Genomic DNA, 20425 nt, shown 5'->3' with positions numbered 1-20425 from the left:
ACTTTCCTTCAATTGTAAAACACTGCATAAGATTTCGCAAAGTATTTAGTTAACTTACCTGCGCCAGGCTTGGCTTGGTTCTAGAAATAAAGTAACTTAATATTTTATACAAACAAAATTGGTCTAAGTTCAGTCTTTGTGTGTGTGTGTGTGAGACGTCTTTGCTAATTGAGTGTGTACAACAAATGCTGAATACTACCCTCTTATAAAGCCTTACTGCTTGCCCACACTACCACAAATAAAAAGTAAGGTGCGATCTACTTTTACCTCCCTTTAGGGTTCGACTGGACTCTGTGTACATTATACCTCATGTTTGTCTAGTATATACAGAGCCAGCTTCCTACAGAGGGATCCTACATCTGAACGTGCTTTTGCACCTTAACATGATTTTGCAGCTAAATATATTTTTCTCCCCTACTTCCACACTCCTGCTCATATTGCAGCAATTGCTCCCAAATATCCTGTGTCCTCCTAACAGTGTATACACGTTACTTTTATTTACTCAAATGTAATTATGCCCCTTAATGTAATCAGTGCTCCTTTAAATATTGAAGTACTTCCACCCTCCTGCTTCCCCAAAGGTGATTTTGCCCCTTAATGTAATTCTGTACCTAAATGTCTTTTTTATTTTGTTTTTGCTTCTACATATGATATCTGAGAGCTGATTGCTTTGCATCAAGGGTGACATTTCTACCTCACTCTGCTATCAACCACATGCACTGTCCTACTGATGCACACATTGTACACCAAAGTTGGCATTTTCCTACTTTCTTTTCTGTTTGAACTGGCTGATTATGCACTTGAATATTATTTTGTGCCTAAAGGTGATTTTGAACCTAAGTGTATTTTCCCTGAGCATGATTGTTGCTCGTATGAGTTTTTCACATCAGCCACCACAAGACTAGCAAACCGCTACAAAGTCTATGCACAGCACAGTGAATCCAGAAAAGATTCACGCAGCAAAACAAATAGTTTCTTACCTGTCGGTGTAGTTTTGCAGCTTGAAGAATTCTCTGGATTCACTAGCTAACCCACCCTCCTCCACCAAGGAAGAGAACTATAAGAAGGAGAATAAAAAATAATCAGAAGATAGCTTCCAAAGGTGGGAGTTTCCGAAGGAAGCCAGTCTACGTCACAGAAGGTTACCAAATGGTATTACGTCGACGCCCACCAACAACCCAAAAAAAAAGAGCAGCAATACTACATTTCCGGACCCAACCACTAGATGGCGAAATAATGCAGAGTATAGTGAATCCAGAAAATTCAAGCTGCATATTTACACCGACCGGTAAGAAACTCTGTTTTCCTTCTATATGTGATACCACAATCCTGTTTCCCTTACACTAAGGATGGTGCTAGGTCTCTAGCTGGCAGTGGTTTGCACCTTGGTCCAAGTAGGGACCCTTCCTTCTAGTCAGGATAAGGGGAATACACTTCTAAAATAACCCCTGCTCACCCCCTCGGTAGCTTGGCACGAGCAGTCAGGCTTATCTCTGAGGCAATGTGTAAAGCATTTGCACATAACAAACAGTAATGCAGTGAAAACACTACAAAAGGACACCACATCAGTTTTATAAAAATAACCATTTTTTGTCTTTGCAAACAAGACCAAAACAATAAAAGACCAACATACAGTAATCAAAAATATGCACCTTGGAAGAATGACTTTAAAATGTAGTTCCTTAAAGCCGGAAGCTCCGTCCGGGAACCGCGTCTGTGCAGGCCGGTCGTGACCACCATCACGCTTGCAATGTGAAGCGTAGCGATGCAGCGTGCAGTGTTCTCAAGTCACGTTGCACAGTGTGGCTCGGTGACAGCCGTCCAGCGCTGTCGGTGAGACCAGGGTTTGTAGTGTAGTTCCTAGTTTCCCACTAGGCCCTGCGCATTGGAATAACATAAACAGTAGTATCGACGTGGAACTGCGGATATTCCAGGCCTCCACTGACTATGCTAAACTTAATTGGGTTGTGTTACCAACTAGCTCAGAGGTCACTGGAAACTTTCTTCTCTGCATAGGAAGTGATCAGCTTCCTTGGCACAGACAAGAAGGGATTCAGTTTTCCAACAACCGTGCAACATGACAACTTTGCTCCTCAGATCAAGAGTCGATCTCTAGGGTCGTGTGAAACAATAGACATAGATTTCACTCAGTCAGTCTAGTGCAGTTTACTTTCACAATATGTAGAGAATAGAGAGACGGGCGTTTATCAATAAAGGGTTAACATTTATTGAACAGTCTTTCTTCTCATACAAGAGAAATGTATTGCCACAATTGCAATAACTGTTATTATAAAAAGTACGTACAGTAAGATAAGAATTGCGAAATAGAACTGTAAAAGCATTGATATGGTTTCTTAGCCATACAATGGTTTTAAAAGTAATAAAACATATATACAGTCATATATACATTAGGCTAACATACTCAACTGGTGCTTCTAACTAAGCCTACCCCAGTGTGCCTGACCTAAGCCTAACACGTGAGAAGGGGAGTAAGTAAGTAGCTTAAGTTAAGTTGGTTTTGCCAAGGTTTGTTTCAAGAATTCTCTTCTAAGGGTTTAGTCAACACCATACCTCTGAATAGAATGATGGAGGATTGGTATCTCCTTCAGGGGTCTCTCTCGATATCCCAGTCACCTGCGAGGGTAAACTGGAAGCGCCGGGACTGGATTTCTCTGCACGAGAAAGGCAGCGGCTTCTCTCAGCGCGTCGAGGAAGGAGGGGTGACAGCGTCCGCGGGCAGCTGGGCTGGATGTCTTCGCAGAGGACGGCTGCACGGCTCCTCAAGCGTACTGAACCACAGTTCGCGCTGTAGCGGCGATAGTGATAATCAGTAGCTTCACCACCACAGGATAGCAGGCTGCAGCGACAGAGTGCTAGTTGTTACCAACACGGGGTCATGCAGGCAGCTGGCATCAGCAACAGGTTTGCTCGCTCAACAGCAGCTAGCTTCGCTCATTGCTTAAGGCAACGTTGGTAATATTTATACCTGACAGGTGCCGGGTTTGACGCAAGTTTGCTGGACATAAGACGTCAATTAAAGATGTCACTAGGAAGTGACAGTTATCAGTTGCTCATTAGAGTTCTATTACTAATCAAAACATAGCAAGCGGGGATTTCCAGGTTTGCTAAGTTTTTATCTTGTTGAAGAACTCGGAGTGTTATCTAGGAATATCAGATAGTGACTGCTGCTCTGTCATTGCACTAATTGGTCGCAAAGGAAGTAGCAGAGAGTCATGCTGGAATGTGGCTCTGTGGCTCTGCTCGTGTGAGGCCAGAGATGACTTTTCAGAAAATCGCACTTGAACGGTTATGCCAATATAGGGAATAAAGGGCTTTATAGCCGAATAGGGGCATAAGGTCACAGTATCGATCAGGAACCTAGATAAACACATGACAGGTTTGCGGTGCCGACATGTCATGGTGCAAGCAGTAGTGCTGGTAGATGGGAGCTGGCGTTGGTCGGCCCAGACTGCGGTGTGGGATGGGGCAGGGCGCAGTGTGATTTATGAGCAGTGTCTCCTAAACCACAGTGCAGTCACTGGTGTTGGGGTCAACATACAGCGTCGTCCTCTGAAAGACCAGGGCGGGGGAGTGAAGTGAGCTGGTGCGTAGTGCAGTATCCACAGGTTGCGGTGCAAGCAGCGGCTCGGTGGCGGCAGTAGTCAGTGAGAGCAGGGTTGCGGCGCGAAGTGCGGCTGTGCCTTCAGTGGTGCTTACAGGACACAGAGCCAGAAGCGGTGTCTGTTAGTGTGTTGGCTGCTTTCCCCCTCTGTGGCAACTGAAACCCACAGTCCCAGAGGTGGTACCCAGGGGTAAGTGAAATCTTTGCTGTCCCTTACGCTTTGTGAAAAGGAGGCAAACTCTATTTCAAGCCCTTTGAGATACTCTGTGACAAGTGAAGAAAGTTCAGTCCAGTCCTTTAACTGCTCAAGGCAGAAACAGCAACTGCAGGCCAACCCAGCAAAGCAACAACACAGCAAAGGGGCAGCACTCCTTCTGGCAGTGCTTCCAGCTCTTCTTCTTGGCTGGTTCCTTGATCCACAGTTCTGGGGTCTGGGCCCCAATTTTTTTTTACTTAGTTTCTCTTTGTTCTCTTGGTCAGAAACTGTCTGGGTTCAGTCCAAACCAGTTTGGTTCTTTCTGGCCCAGCTTCCTAGCAGGAGGTGGCGACAGCATTGTCCAAAGCAGATCAGGCCCATTCAGGTGCAAGGAAATCTCCTCTCACTACTCTAAATGCAGCCCAGGTCTATTCAGCTCCGCCCTGACTCATCCAGGTAAGGCAGGACACACCTCGACCCCCCCCCCGCCTTATTGGCTGTCCTAGGAGAATTCACATCCCCAGCCCCTGTCACTTCAAAGCCAGTCGGTCCAGAACCCAGCAGAGGCACACAGGATGGCTAAGCAAGAAAATAACTATTTTCCAAAAGTGGTATTTTCAAAAAAAGAACATAAAAAGTCTTCTTTACTAAAAGATGTATTTCTACATTCTGAGTTCAGGAATACTAAACTCCATTGCTCTATCTTCTCCCAGTAGGAAGATATACTTGTAAAATGTTACCCAGCACTTCCCATTCAATTCTATAGGATAGATAGCCTTTCAGTCGTGAAAAATGAAATATACTGTATTTCACTATAAGGACATGTCAAACACGCCAGTACATGTCCTACACGCCAGTACATGTCCTACCCTTCAAATACACCGCACCCTGCCCATAGGGGTACCTTGGGCCTACATTTTAGCAGCCTTTGATTTTCAGGCCCTGACACTCTCAGTGGACTTTATGTGGGACTTGGCAGTAAAACAAATATGAATCACAAGGAGGACACAGTTCCTATAGTAGGGTGAAAAATTGTCACCCAAAAATTCAAAGAAAAACCGAAAAGTCAAGAAAAAGGGGTTGATCCTAGGTATAAGGGACCCATAGGTGGGAGGGAAAATCACTCTTTGTCCACTGTTGCCCTCACACACCATGATAGGTGTCATGCTTCATCATCGGGCAGTTGCTCCTCGTAGGGCCGGCGCTGCAATTCCCTACGGGTCCCCCGTAGGGTCACTTTATCAGAGATCTTTTCAAGGACTGCCGGATGGTGCATGTGGGTGTGTGGGGTATGTGGGTCCTAAAAGCAGGGGTAAAAAAGGTTCGTGTATAAAACAAATTAGAAATAAAGGGTCATCATGCAGCAAAAATGTAGATAGATGTACCCTTGGCAGACAAATACTGCAAAGTAAAATATAACCCTGGAGGCACATTATGCCTAGGTTAAGAAGGTCATGGGTCATAGGTCAACATGTTTCGCGCCTCTATCACCATAAAGGTCGGTGGCACTTCGTCAGCACCAAAGTAATATTGAGGATAGTGCACGTGAAACTAAATGTGAATTAAAATACCCTCTAAATCAGAGAGGAGCAGAAACCTGTATAGCCTCACACAGGCTACTGCTAGCAGGTGGAAAACACTTGTGATCCAAATCCTTGGAAAGGAAACAACAGGATAGAAAACAGGTATGCGCATTAATACAACTTAATTCATCATAGTGTGAAAAATTGTCACCCAAAAATTCAAAGAAAAACAGAAAAGTCAAGAAAAAGGGGTTGATCCTAGATATAAGGGACCCATAAGTGGGAGGGAAAATCACTCTTTGTCCACTGTTGCCCTCGCACACCATGATCGGTGTCATGCTTCATCATCGGGCGGTTGCTCCTTGTAGGGCCGGCCCTGCAATTCCCTACGGGTCCCCTGAAGGGTCACTTTATCGGAGATCTTTTCAAGGACTGCAGGACTTTTCTGTTTTTCTTTGAATTTTTGGGTGACAATTCTTCACCCTACTATAGGAACTGTGTCCTCTTTGTGATTCATACGTAGTGATAGGGAGCATGAACACTGGACCTGAATTAGCTCCTTGGCCTCCCCTCTCTTCTCTTGTGATTTATATTTAGTACAGCGGTTCAGCCGTGGGACCTCACTATTCCCTTTATAGGTTTCGCCTGACGTAAGCTGCGCACTGCGCAGCTTTTCGCGCAGGCGAAATCTTATGTCTACAGTATGTGTGTGTTGTTCCGCCCCTCTGTTCCATTGGCTAGCTCCATAAATGGAGGCTAGCCATTGGAACAGAGATCTGTCCGTCAATGCCGGAGCAGATTCGTGGGCGTTCCCGAGAATTTTAGGCTTTTGCCCACGTCATGCGACTGTGGGCGTGTTTTTTTTTTTTTAAAGCTTTGTTTTCGCCATTTAAGAAGTGTCCTTTGCAGGGGTGGGTTGCGCAATGTTCCGCTGTCTGTTCCCACCCCGCCTCCTGCTGTCCGTGTGCCCGTTCCTGCCCCCCTCCCACTGTCCGTGTGCCCGTTCCTGCCCCCAGCCCCTCCCGCTGTCCCTGTGCCGTAGGTGCTGGTTTTAACAATAGCGATCACGAAAGTGATCGCTTTATTGCCGTCGCACGTATTTATTTATTTATTAACATGCCGGTTATTAGTAAAGTACATGTAAAAGGCTAACACAGGTACACGCAAAGCTACTCTTGATTTGTTTTAGGCTCTGGAAAGAACATCAGCCCGGATTTGTACAGGATCAACGAGCAAGTTACTTACCTTCGGTAACGATATATCTGTAAGAAACAGTAGTTAGTATTAGATTCCTTACCTTGGAATATCCCCAGGCGTAAGACTGGATCCGGAATTTTTTTGCGTAGCAATACCCCTGCGCGTCGTTGGGCGTCGTCTATGGCTCCGCGTCCGTCGTCGGCGTCTTCTGCGCCGGAATGACGTCGGAGTACTTAGATGCCGCCCATGCGCGCTGACGTCAGTGCTTAGACACAGCTTTTACGCGCCAGATACGCAGAGCCATGCTAGAGCCAACACTGGTGCCAAGAAACTAGGGCCCTGAAAGGGGATAACCTTAACCCTAGGTATCGGTTCGCAGAACGGGGAGGATATGGGTGGGGCGGTAAGGAATCTAATACTAACTACTGTTTCTTACAGATATATTGTTACCGTAGGTAAGAAACTTGTTCATCTGAAAGAAACACGTTAGTATTAGATTCCTTACCGTAGAATAGATACCCAGCAATACCAACCCCAGTGGTGGGTCTGCGAACCAATACTCACACCAGGAAGTCCTGGAGGTCGGAACAGCCAAAGAAGCCATCCCTCCGGACTGGACTGTCCAGGCAGTAGTGCCTCGCAAAGGTGTGCAGCGAGGCCCACGTAACCGCCTGGCAAATGTCCTGCAGGGGGACTCCCCGACCCAGGGCAGTAGTAGCCGCCGTGGCCCGAGTGGAATGGGCCCTCAGCCCAACTGGAGGCTCCTTTCTAACCAAGGAGTAGCACGCCTTGATGCATAAGACGACCCACCGAGAGATGGTCAGTTTATGCACCGCCCGTCCCTTCTTCGCACCCACGTAACCAACAAAGAGTTGGTCATCCACCCGGAACTGGCGTGTGCGATCCACATAGAATGAAAGCGCACGATTTGGGTCCAGACGATGGAGCCGCTCTTCATCCTTTGAGGGATGCGGAGGCGGGAAGAAGGAGGGCAAGGTGATGGACTGCCCGATGTGGAAAGCAGAGACTACCTTGGGCAGGAAAGATGGTTTTGTACGCAACACCACTTTGTCCGGATGCACAGACAGGAAGGGAGGTTTGCAAGATAGAGCCTGGAGCTCACTCACTCTCCTGGCAGAGGTGATGGCAACCAGGAAAGCTGTCTTCAAGGTGAGAAGACGGAGAGGACAAGAGTGAAGTGGCTCAAAGGGAGCGCACATCAGGAAAGTAAGAACTAGGTTCAAGTCCCACTGAGGCATCACAAAAGGGACAGGTGGAAACATGTGTGTGATGCCCTTCAGAAAACGAGTTACTATATGGGACTTGAACAAAGAAGGTTGATCAGGCAGCCTTAGGAAGGCCGAAAGGGCAGAAAGGTAGCCCTTGATAGTGCCCAGAGCAGAGCCCTGCTGGGCAAGAGAAAGAAGGAAGAGAAGAACTTCAGAAAGAGGGGCAGAAAGGGGATCCACAGCCTTTGCTGTGCACCATCCCACAAATTTGTTCCACCGGCCGGCGTATACCGACTTAGTGGAGGGACGCCTGGCTGGCAGAATAACATTACAAACTTCAGGAGGCAAGTCAAATGGCCTCAACTGCCGCCGCTCAATCTCCAAGCATGGAGGTGGAGACTGGACAGGTTCGGGTGGAGGACCGTCCCCTGCTGTTGCGACAGAAGGTCCTCCTGAAGAGGCAGACGGATCGGGGGACCGACTGACATATTGAGTAGATAGGGATACCAGAACCTTCGAGCCCAGTCCGGAGCCACAAGGATGACTTGGGCCAGGTCGCGCCTGATCTTCTTCAGCACTCTGGGCAGAAGTGTTATAGGCGGAAAGGCGTATAACAGACCACAACTCCACTCCCGACGAAATGCGTGGCCGAGCGAGTACCGCCTTGGAAATTCCAACGCGCAGAACTGATGACATTGCGCGTTCTCTTCGGTGGCGAATAGATCTAACCAAGGCTCTCCCCACTGCAGAAAGATGCCACGCGCCACGTCCGAGTTCAGACGCCATTCGTGATCCCTCGAGCACCGTCGGCTGAGTTCGTCCGCCCTGGCGTTCAGTGTACCCGCCAGGTGGTGAACCACCAGGGTCACGCCCTGATGTTCCAGCCACTGCCAGAGCCGCAGAGCCTCTTGACAGAGGGTCCAGGACCCCACACTGCCCTGTTTATTGCAGTACCACATGGCGGTAGTGTTGTCCGTGAACACCTGCACTGCACTCCCTCGGACAGAGGGGAGGAATGCTGTCAGTGCCAGACGAATCGCCCGCAGCTCCAGAAGGTTAATATGGAGCTGGGACTCCGCCGGAGACCAGAGGCCTCTGATCTCCGCCTCTTCCATGTGGCCTCCCCAGCCCTGGAGGGACGCGTCCATCACAACCACGTGCTCCGGGTAGGGAAGGGAGAGGGATCTGCCGTTGACCCAATCGCGGTCCGTGAGCCACCACTGCAGCTGTCTCGCAGCGCCCTCCGAGATCAGGACATGGTCGGACAGGTTGCCCTGATGCTGGGCCCACTGAAACTTCAGGTCCCACTGCAGAGCCCGCATCCGCCACCGGGCGTGATGCACCAGAAGGATGCAGGAAGCCATCAGCCCCAGGAGCCGCCAACCTGACCGAAACCCGGGATAAAGGCTGAAAGATCGGAATCAGAGCTTGAATATCCCGGACTCGCTGCTCGGGAGGATAAACCCGAAACTGCACCGAGTCCAAAACAGCTCCGATGAAGAGAAGCTTTTGGGAGGGGCACAGGTGTGATTTCGGCACGTTGATGGAAAACACCAGCAGGTGCAGGAGATCCACCGTAATCTGGAGGTGGTTGACGACTGTTTGGGGCGAGCCTGCCTTCAACAACCAGTCGTCGAGGTAGGGGAAGACTGAAACCCCTAACCTGCGCAGATGAGCTGCGACCACCGCCATCACTTTCGTGAACACCCGTGGGGCGCTGGTAAGGCCAAAGGGGAGGACGGTGAACTGAAGGTGCTCGTGGCCTACCGTGAACCGCAGGTAACGTCGGTGGGCCGGCAGGACGGGGATGTGAAAGTAGGCGTCCTGCAAGTCCAACGCCACCATCCAGTCTTGTGGGTCTAGGGCAGACAAGACCTGAGCCAAAGTCAACATCTTGAACCTCTCCTTCCGGAGGAAGCCGTTGACGTCCCGTAGGTCCAAGATAGGACGTAGGCCCCCTTTGCCCTTCTTGGGTACCAGAAAGTAATGGGAGTAGCAACCACACCCTACTTCTGGCCCAGGAACGCGCTCGATGGCCCCCTTGGCCAAGAGGGCCGTAACTTCCTCCTGCAGAAGTTGCAAGTGGTCCCCCGACACGCGGTGGTACTGAGGTGGCATGGCTGGAGGGGTCGCCTCGAAGGGGAGGGAGTGGCCCCTTCGGACGATTTGCAGCACCCACCTGCCCGATGTGACTGTGCGCCAGTGGAAGAGGTGATGGCGGACCCTGCCCCCCACTGGCGTCACATGGGCCTGAACACTCGGACTAGGAAGGTTTTGAGGCGGATGCTGCTGGAGCGGGTGCCGACTGGCCTCGCCTTGGACCGCGACCGCCTCCCCGGCGGTTCCCACGGCCGCCACCGCGCTGAAGATTCTGTTGCGGCGTGTGGCTGACGATCTGTGTGGGGATGCCCCTTCCTTGGCCACGAAAGGAGCGAAAGGCACCCATTTGCTGGCACGGGCCGAGAGGCCAAAGGACTTGGCCGTAGCCCTGGAGTCCTTAAAGCGCTCAAGCGCGTGGTCTGCCTGGTCGCCAAACAGGCGACGGCCATCAAACAGCATGTCCAGAAGTGTAGCCTGGACATCGGCCGAAAAATTGTCGCACCGTAGCCAGGCGTGGCGTCTGACCGCCACTGTCGTGGCCATCGCTCTGCCTAGCGTATCGGTGGTATCCAGTCCGCACTGTTTAGAGTACCGTGCCGCATCTCGACCCTCCACTAGGGCTTGGGCGAGTTTAGCCCTGACCCCCCCCCATCTCTATCCCCTACAAAACACGCACGCACACACACACACGCACACTCACTCACTCACTCTCAGTGGACAATGCTATCCAGTTCAAGGTGAGCATATACTTGTCTCATGAATAAATGTAAATGTAAATGTACAGGAATTTATATAGCGCAAATCACCACTGGTTTCTAAGCGCTTGCTTAGGGAACCCGTCCTGGTATTCCCCTGTGAGATAACCCCGGCAGGGTATCCGCAAGGTGAAAGCCAGGCATCCTGCCGCGAGGGGCCGTTGTGGAGATTAAGCAAGCTATTGCCCAGAGTCGCAGAGTGTGAACCCATGAACGGAGTAGGCACCGGAGCGAGAATTGTCAAGTCCATGGACATTTTAGGACTCAAGACCCCGCCGAGCCGGGAATTGAACCCTGGTCCCGGGCTGACCTCTGCTTCCAGGTCTGCCTCCTCTAACCAGTGAGCCACAAATTAGCTTTATTCGAGCAAAAACTCATAAAAGCAAAATAAAAAATGAACATTTCATTATTAATATGAGTACATTAACATTAACAATGTCTAAAACATTTCTGTTAGAATACAAAAATGAATAGTCATCTCCAAGTACTACACCATAATTCAGAACCCCTGAACTTGACAGCCTGATTACTTCGGACTTAACTTGGCACCATTGGTTTTGGACTGTGAAGAGATCCTCCAGACAGCAAAAATGACCTCTACCAATGATATGTACAGCCTGAAATGAGAGTTTTTGCATTTGTGTGAGAATGCACTGCATCAGTCCTTCTGCAGATGCGAACTTGTAGAGTTCCCCCCTACTTGTTACGTTTGTCCAAGTCGAGCCTCAAGTAATAAGGCTCCATTTAGTGACTATCTCTAGATACCTTCACTCTTACAGTTCTTCCTCACTGTTCTGCTCCAGAGTTGCAAAATAATTTATTTTAAAAAGTTTTATAAATGTTTTCTCGCTTGACTAAGAAGCATCCCAGAGCGGAATTGAAGGTCTTTTTAGGTGCCTTTATAAGAAAGCCCTTTGAGCAAGTCCATTAAGCTTTCTTCCAGAAACCTTCCTGGAAAGCATTGTTTTCCTCACAGTGACTTTCACCAGTCAATTCTGGGGAACTCCAGCATTTCCTGACCAGGCATCCTTCCATCATATTTAGCCACATAAGGTGACCCATACCACCACCTCATCCACATTTCATTATGAGAGTGCCTTTAACCTTCCAGCTCAATGGAAAGGTTCTACTAACAACTTGTTGTTCTCAAACCTGTACTTCAACAGGGCTCGGCACTTGCTAGATGTTAAATTATGTTTAGAATTCTTCATGGAGAGAATTAAAAACATCCACAAATCTTTGCTGGTTCTAGACCTACAATAATGCATAAGCACTCTTCAAGCAAGCCATCTCACTCTGATTAGCCTTGCATCACTGTGTGTCACATCAAGGACAGCAGGCTTTTGAGACATAGAGTTGGAGCACACTATGCCAGGCGTATATTGACTGCAACAGCTTTTTTTTGCTTCAGTGCTCCTCAAGGACTTTTGCAGAGCTGCGACGTAGACTTCCATCAATACCTCCACATACCATTAATACCTCGACATCCAGTCAAGATCTGGAAGTTGCAGTTGTCCAAGTTGTGCTAGTTTACCTTTCACTAAACAGCCTCAGTGCCACCTCTCATGTTAAGTTTCACGTCTATACTGCTTTGTTATTTGTAATTTAAATGTGAATCTATGAGAGGTCATTTCTTGAGAAGAACATTTTGCCTCATACTTGCCTTTCTCCAGGGATGGTAGCTGTCATAGATTAACATGTGATCCACTCTTCTCCCATTTCATGAAGCTACGTTATTATATACTCTTGGCAGGTTCCAAAAAGCTGACCTACTGAGGGCTGTTGGAGCTCTGTGTCTTTCTATCTTTTGGGCTGGAGTTTGAGTCCGACAAGGATATATATACACTACATATAGTGTGTTGCTGTTTACAGTGTTTGGATATACACTCAATCAATCAATAGTGTTGGTAAAGGTCATCTACTCACCCGCGTGGGTATCAAGGCGCTAGGGGGAGGGGGTGCCTCCTTTGGACAGTGTAGAGACTTGCCGGAGGTAGAGGGGGAGGTCATTCCAAGCCTTGGCTGCGAGGTAGGAGAAGGGCTTCCCTCCCGTTCTGATCTTGTAGATGTGTGGAATGGTGGCCAGAGAGAGGTCAGCTGATCAGAGGTGTCTCTTGGGTGCGTGGAAGGAGAGGCGGTTGTTAAGGTATTAGGTCTGATGTTGTGGAAGGCCTTGTGTGCATGAGTGGGAAGCTTATCCTTCTTTCGATGGGGAGCCAATGGAGATCGCGGAGGTGTTGCGTGATGTGGTTGTGACAGGGGATGTCTAGGATCAGTCTGGCTGCGGTGTTCTGGAGTTTAGGTAGTAGTTTCTTGTTTATTCCGATGTAGAAAGTGTTGCCATAGTCCAATTTGCTACTGGTAGGGCGTGCATGACCATTTTTCTGGACTCTGATGGGATCCAAAGTTTTTCGGAGAATGTGTCGGGTGTTGAAACAGGCCAAGGATAGAGAGTTGATCTGGCATTTCATCGTTAGCAATGAGTCCAGTATGATGCCGAGGTTTTGTGCGTGGTCTGTCGGAGTAGGGGGGTTTCCGAGGGCGGGGAGCCACCAGGTGTTGTCCCATGCGGAAAGGATGGAGCCAAGGATGAGGACTTCTCTTCCGGACAAGGATATTTCTTTAACTTACCGTAAGATAATTAACAACCTACTGGAACCACTTGATAAAATTTGCATGAAATAGGTGGACGACGTAGGGGTCCTGACAGATGAGGACTGGAGAGAGGCCTTGGCATCTCCCAGGGAGATGGCAATCCGATCCAGATTTAAACTTATCCAATTGAAAATACTACACAGGACCTATTATACTTCCACAGCTTTGGTCAAGATGGGATTAACAACCTCCCCGCTTTACCCCATTGACTGTGTTGCCTTGGGTACTTTCCTACATCAGTAGTGGGACTGTCCGATTCTCCAACACTATTGGAACAGGATTATATCCACTATGTCCCAAATATGTCAGAAATCGTTAGAACCCTCCCCCAGGCTGTGTCTTCTGAACATCTGGGATGCTACTGATCTTAACTGCACCGAACAACTGAGTGTCTCTCTGGGCTGTATCATAGCTAAGCGGAACATTGCCTGAACATGGAAGGGGGAGTCGTGCCTCGGCGTACGGACTGGGCTGGAGACATGGACTGGTGCATGCAGGCCGAAAGGGTGATATACGAAGGCAGAGGCTGCCCAGGCAAATGTACCAAAATATGGGGCCCATGGATTTTTATGTACACCTTTTGCGGAGGATGCCGCATAAATGTCAATAGTGACCCCTTAAGGATTTAATATCATTTTGTGCCTATATGCCACTGTTATTGTTTACTTTAATTTCATTAGTCGCATATGTGATGCAATTATCTTAAGTTATGTGCTATTCCTAAAAATTGCTCCCCTTTAGGTTGTTTTTTGTTGTAGCGTTATTTTGTGTTTATTTCAATAAAGAGATTACAAAAAAAAAGGATAAGGACTTCTGTTTTCTCAGAGTTGAGTTTCAGGTAGCTCATCTTTATCCAGCTGGCGACGGCTTTCATCTCTACTTGGAAGTTGTCTCTGGTGATGTTGGGACCTTTGGTGAGGGAGAGGATGAGCTGGGTGTCGTCAGATTAGGAGATGATGTTGAGCCTGTGGTTTCTGTCTATGTTTGCAAGGGGGGCTATGTACACTGCTATATAAACATTGGCATACAGTGTTTCCGACTCTGCTGTTAGGAAATAACTCAAGCTTGTGAATCGATGAAACCTCGTGGACAGAAAACTGTATTTAAAACTATGTAATGTTTTAATATGGCCCACAGAGCTCACACTGATATAGAAGGGATGCATCAGAGCATCAGCTTGGCGAAAATTCCATCCTTCTTCCAAGAACATAGAATCTTCTATCTATCCCAGCTAGTGGTCCAGAGGACACTTGCCAGCTATTCCTGCTCTGTAAGGATTTGAAGGGAGTATATGTAATTACAGACTCTCACCCCCTCTCCTGTATTTCTCTCCTGGCTGCTTACTCTCTTGCCCTCTTTTGTGTAGAGAGCCTTGCCAGTTCATGTATATGGTATTGCTGCGCTGTATTGTGCAAATGTTTTCACTGTATACTTGTAAGACCTTAATACAGATGACCTGTGCACATGTGCTTTAGATTAACAGTGTCAATACTGAGAGTATTTTAACAGCAACACAATCACAGAATATATGATCCAGATGACGTTTTCTTTCTGTTAGGTTTATTAGTTTTCCATGGTGCCCAGCCAACACTTGTTTCGTCAGGGTGTAACCCAAGACTTCTTCAGGGCTATTGGGCAGATGGCTATACAATCAAGATACCTCTCCGCCGGTTATACTTCTGTCCCAGCTGTAACGTCAGAAGTTTTCCGAATAAGCGATTGTGCAAAGGAGTAAATGGTAAGTTCCACTATAGAGCACTGATACTGCTCTCTGCACACGCGCTGCACGAGTGATTCCGCTGGCAGCGTCAAATTCTGTAACCGGGCGTCCTTTGCACAATCGATTATTCGGAAAACTTCTGACGTTACAGCCGGGACGAAAGTATAACCGGCGGAGAGGTATCTTGATTGTATAGCCATCTGTCTCTCAGTATTGACACTGTTAATCGAAAGCACCTGTGCACAGGTCATCTGTATTACTGTTTGGAGGACTGTGGTCCGATTTGGAGGTTTTGGGATATCCTCTCACCTGTAGCACCGTGAAAAAATGATTCTATACTATATTTACGTTTGAATTAGAGGCGCCAATACTTGCCGCAGCACTATCAACCCTGTTATCAATTAATACTTGTAAGATCTTCTGCATTTATTTTGTCACTTGACGCAGTCTTGTTCCTGGTTGTGTGTGGCGTAAGTGCCACAGTCCAAAGACTTCTAGCATTCTTCATTTTTTCTTACATTGCTTGTTATGAATGTATGCCCTATTACTCACATTGGTTTCCAAGCTATGCAAGCAGTGAATCCTGTGTTCTAAACATTTTATTGCATACTTTAACACCTCTTGGTTATCAGCTTAAATTATTTGAGATTTAATTTCACATTTCTGGCGGTAAATAGCGTGCAATGCACTGTTTTTATCACAAGGAAATATTACTGTTATATAAAAACCTCAGAAACAGAAGTACAACATTTCAACTGAGCTCTGTTGGCTTTTATAACATATTTTTACAGAATCGTTGAGTGAGTAAATGTGCTAAACTGTTATTGTTTTATCCAAGGAACCTGGGCTACAACAAGGAGCTTCTGCTATTTTGCTTTTCTGATTTCAATATTGGACGTTTTATTGAAGTGGAAGTTGTGAGTGAAGAGGAATGTTTAATAGCAGCCACTGAGAAATTCCGTTTTCGACACTATTCAGCCGAAAAAGGATTAAATTGTGTTTCCAGTAAGGTGGTGGTATCAGCAACCCCGAAAAGGTATGTAAGCTGCATTCGCATATTTTATTACTGAAGTGCAAGCAGATGGGGTTGTGTGCTGATTTGCTACTACAGTCTTGCAACATCTTTAAAATAGAAAATGAATACGCTGCAGTACTTCTTCTATATCTATTTCCCCTATAATGATAAACTCACAACAGTGGACTAAAGAAGCAGCTCCAATCAGCACTAATTAATTGAGCTGCAGTGGCAGTATACAACATTGATCAACAAATGCATAATGCGTTCATTCGAGGGAGTAAAAAAAGATCAGAACGCCTATGTCAGTCATCAAGCATATAGAAATATGTTGCTACATTTATTAACCCTTTAAAAATGTGTTTCTTGAAAGTAAATGAAACGTTGTGACCTGTAGATTTAAATTTCCACCTCACCCAAAGCTAAAGCTTTGATTATATGTGTATGCAGTACTATGTGCTATACAAAAGAAATCGTCAGTATGCATGTTCGCAATATCCACAATGCTCACTATGTAGCATGTCATTCTTTTTTTTTTTAATACATGAGAATATAGTAGGATGTTAGTAAAATAAGAGACATTGGCTTTCATGGGTGCCAGATTGTGAAGGAGAATATCGAGTAATCCGAAAACAGCCTATTGCATTAGTTTGGGATGACCTACTGGAAACATTTAAGTCCGAGAGCAGACTTTTAGAAACATGAAGTGCTGTCTTAAGTCAATTTGAGTTCACCTGTTATTTCCATTGCTTTGTATTGTATTGTATTTCAGATTCATAAAGCGCGCTGTAACCCTACGGGCATCCTGACGCTGTGGTACAGATACTCCAACATCACACTACCACACTCACTGGTTGCTAGTCTCGACCTGTACTCTAAGGAAAAGCCAAGTTTTAACTTTGCCCCTGAACTTCATCAGATCCTGCATCTGTCTTAGCTCAACTGGCAGACTATTCCAGAGAAGTGCTGCTGCAAAGTTTTTGTGTGCCTGTCTTAGCAGTAGGTTCCTAATTGGTCTCCCAATCCTAAATATATATTTACCAGTACATTCACAGCAAATTAATTTCAGGTTATATCTGTGTATCTGTACCTTCTGTCGTTTCATTCATATAATAGCTATTCACATATTCACCATCACGTTTCTGCTTGTAATTAAAATTGAGGCTGCTTTTGTTTCCGATCATCTGTACTCTGAGCTAATGGGCTAATTTAGTCCCTGGCTAACAGTGTGCTGGTCATGAAGGAGGCAGAAGCCAATATATTTGCCATGTGTTTGGTGGACTGTCTTACGACACCTTATTCTCGGGTAGGGAGCTGTGTGCTTTTAGGGGAAGCACTGCTGCTCGCCACAAAGCACTGCAAGTTTGCAGACTGGGTCCCATGTTCAAAGCACTCGCTCAGTAGCCTTTTTTTTTTTTAAAGAAACAGTCCTTCTCTGAACAAACTGCAAATTGGCGCAACATATACAGAGGTTTCTCTAACTGTATGTGGGCCATTTATTTCAACATTTTTCCTGCCTATGTCCTCCACACCTCTCAAGACCGACATGGGCAGGAAAATCGGTGATGGTAGCTATCCCCTCCAACAAAATAGCGTGCTAACTGTTATTATGACCTGATGGTCCCATGGCAGATGGACCTCTGGGTCAGGACTTATTGTCAGCGAAGTCAGATGAGGATTCACCAGCAGTAGCCCGTCAGTTCCTGCGCCACCTCCAAATGGGGTGGGGAAACCACAGGTCATGATGGGGGCCCTAGACCACCAATTTACGCCGGGATTCTTCCTCTGCAAACTTAAAACGAAGCCCTACATGTTCTTTTTTTTTTAAGGGAAGTACATTCTCCTAATCTAATCCAGTTGTCATGTTCCTGAAGGTCGTTGACTGTTTGTCTTTTTATGCCCAGACGTTATCAGCGAATTGAGCTTTTATTGAGTACCATGCTCTGTCCTATTGCCATTGGGAGTTACTGTCTGATATATGCATTGCAGAAAAGAAACTCACTCTCGGAGTGTATCTTGGAGGTGAAGGTTTAATAATTGAAGCTCAGTGACAACTGTTATCTGTAGAATCTTGCGAGGTGACACTATAGAAATGTTAATGTTATGACATTTTATAGAGCCTGGCAGCTGCTCCAGCAAAGAGGCGTCCCGGCGCTAACAGCAGTAAGAACCAAACAGGGGTGAGGCAGAAAGGTCCATACCAGCGGAAAGAGGTGTGTTTTGACTGATTTCCGAAAAGCTAGGTAGTTGTTCAAACTGCGGATCGGTGCTGGAAGCGAGTTCCAAAGTTTTGCCGCCATAACATGAAACCAACGTCCCCCCGCGCGTACCCTCCTTACCCGGGGGACCACTACCACGCTTTGCCTCAAGGAACGGAGTTGGTGTGTAGGTACATATGGCAGCAACAGGTCTGCCGAGATTCCTGGAGTTGCATGATTCAGAATCTTGAAGGCCAAGCAGAGAGCCTTGAACGCAGTCCGCCTGGCCACTAGCAACCAATTGAGTCGACAAATGACATCTGACACAGGACAGGCTCTACTGAGACCAGGGAGGGTTCTGGCACCTGCATTTTGGACCCTCTGAACTCTAAGAATTTCTGCCTTGTTTGACCCTAGATATAGTGAATTGGCATGATCCAGTCTCGATAAAATCGAACCCTGGATGATAACTTGCCATGTTGGCGCGTCTGAAAAACCCAGTAAGGGTCTGAGCCCTCGCAGCAGCCCAAAGCATGTCCTAACCATCTTTTTTGTATGGACTTAAAAACTAAGGGCAGAGTCCATCCACACCCCTAGATTCTTTACCACCTGCTTAGGCGGGGGGGCATTACCAAGGGTTTCGGGGAACCAGTGCTCGCTCCAGAGCCCAGGGTTGTTCCCTACCAACAACACCTCTGACTTGTTAGCGTTGAGCTGGAGACAGTTGGCAGTCATCCTCTCGGCGACGGCCGCGCGATCGCTCCGAAACTTGGGAGCGCCCTGCGTGGCATGGTTCGAGAGTGCCACCACCAACTGTGTATCTTCAGCGTAGGAGACCATAGTGAGACCTCTCCTCTTGGCTACCGGTGTCTGGGGTTTGACATACAGGGTAAACAGCAGTGGGCTCAGAGAGGAGATCTGTGGCACCCCTTGTTTGATGTTGTGAACACCAGAGGTGAAAGGGGAGGCAGACACCAGAAATGTCCTCCCTGCAAGAAACGAGGAGAGCCACTCCAAAGCAATGCCCACTATGCCCAACTCCCCCAGACGTTGCAGCAAGATGGAATGGGAAACCGTATCGGATGTCCCACTAAGGTCCAATAATATCACTACCGAAGTGCACCCGGCATCTAGTGCGGTCCGGAGATGTTCAGTCACAGCCAGGAGTGCTGACTCCATGCTGTGGCCCGGACGGAAACCATTCTGGGAAGGATCTACGATGTTATTGGCGTTCAGGAAATCTGTTAATAAGGAGTTAATACAGACCTCGGTGAACTTAGATGCCCATGGCAGGAGGGAAATAGGATGGAAGTTCTCTGGCTTAGGTGAATCCAGGGTGGGGTTTTTAAGCAGAGATACCATCTTAGCCTGTTTACATGCCATGGGAACAACCCCCGTGGCAAGCGACCGATTGATCACCTGCCCAAAGGTGCCAAGAGCACAGACAGAAATTTCCTGAATTGATCGGGCTTGAGAGGGTCAGCAGGAGAGCCAGATTTAATTCTGCTGCACAGAGAAAGCAGCTGATCTTGGGAAATTGAGAGAAAGGCTTCCAGAGTGCGGATGGTGCAGGAACTAATTCCAGCACATAAGCCCTCTTGGACCGGCTGAAAAGACTTGTAGAAATTTTCCGCCTTCCTAATGAAGACGGTGGCAAGGTCCCCACACTGTTGATCCAACGTGATAAGCGTGCTGTAGAGGAATTTTGGGATTTAAGGCCTGTGAGTGTTGAAAAGATACTTTTCGCCAGCTTACAACTCTCTCGAATTTTCTGTGCACTGAAAGCTGCCCGTTCAGATTGAATGGCCCTATGGTAGCTTTTAATAGCAGCCCGATAGTTCCCCTTCTTAAGTGAATCAAAGTCCTGTCTCCAGATTTGCTCCCGCCTTTTGCATGCCTTGCGCATTTTCATCAGTTTGTCATTGTACCAAGAGCTAGATTTAGATATGTGGTTCTTGGACCAACACATTCAGAACGCCTCCGCCCGACTCATCCTGGACATACATTGACACAACCACATATCAGAACACCTGAGAGACCTTCACTGGCTCCCTATCAGCAAGAGAACCACGTTCTGTCTCCTCACTCACGCACACAAGGCCCTCCACAACCTAGGACCCAGCTACCTCAACAATCGCCTATCCTTTTACACCCCCACCCGCCAACTACGTTCGTCCAACCTAGCCCTCGCCGTGATCCCACGCATCCGAAAAGC

General features: G+C 47.4%; 1 protein-coding gene across 2 annotated transcripts in view; it reads left to right on the top strand.

The window, feature by feature from the left end:
* MOV10L1 (Mov10 like RNA helicase 1) overlaps positions 1–20425 on the top strand; it is a 1040774-nt gene that overhangs the window by 159943 nt on the left and 860406 nt on the right. For both annotated transcript variants that reach the window (XM_086967454.1, XM_086967456.1), the window contains exon 8: positions 15836–16033. In XM_086967454.1, the coding sequence (XP_086823580.1) occupies positions 15836–16033 (198 nt within the window). The remainder of the gene's footprint in view (positions 1–15835; positions 16034–20425) is intronic.

The sequence above is a fragment of the Lissotriton vulgaris genome, chromosome 1_1, assembly GCF_964263255.1.
Source record: "Lissotriton vulgaris chromosome 1_1, aLisVul1.2, whole genome shotgun sequence".
In the NCBI taxonomy this organism is placed as follows: domain Eukaryota; kingdom Metazoa; phylum Chordata; class Amphibia; order Caudata; family Salamandridae; genus Lissotriton; species Lissotriton vulgaris.
Note: the sequence above shows the minus strand (reverse complement) of the source record. Positions and strands in the feature narration are given on the sequence as shown.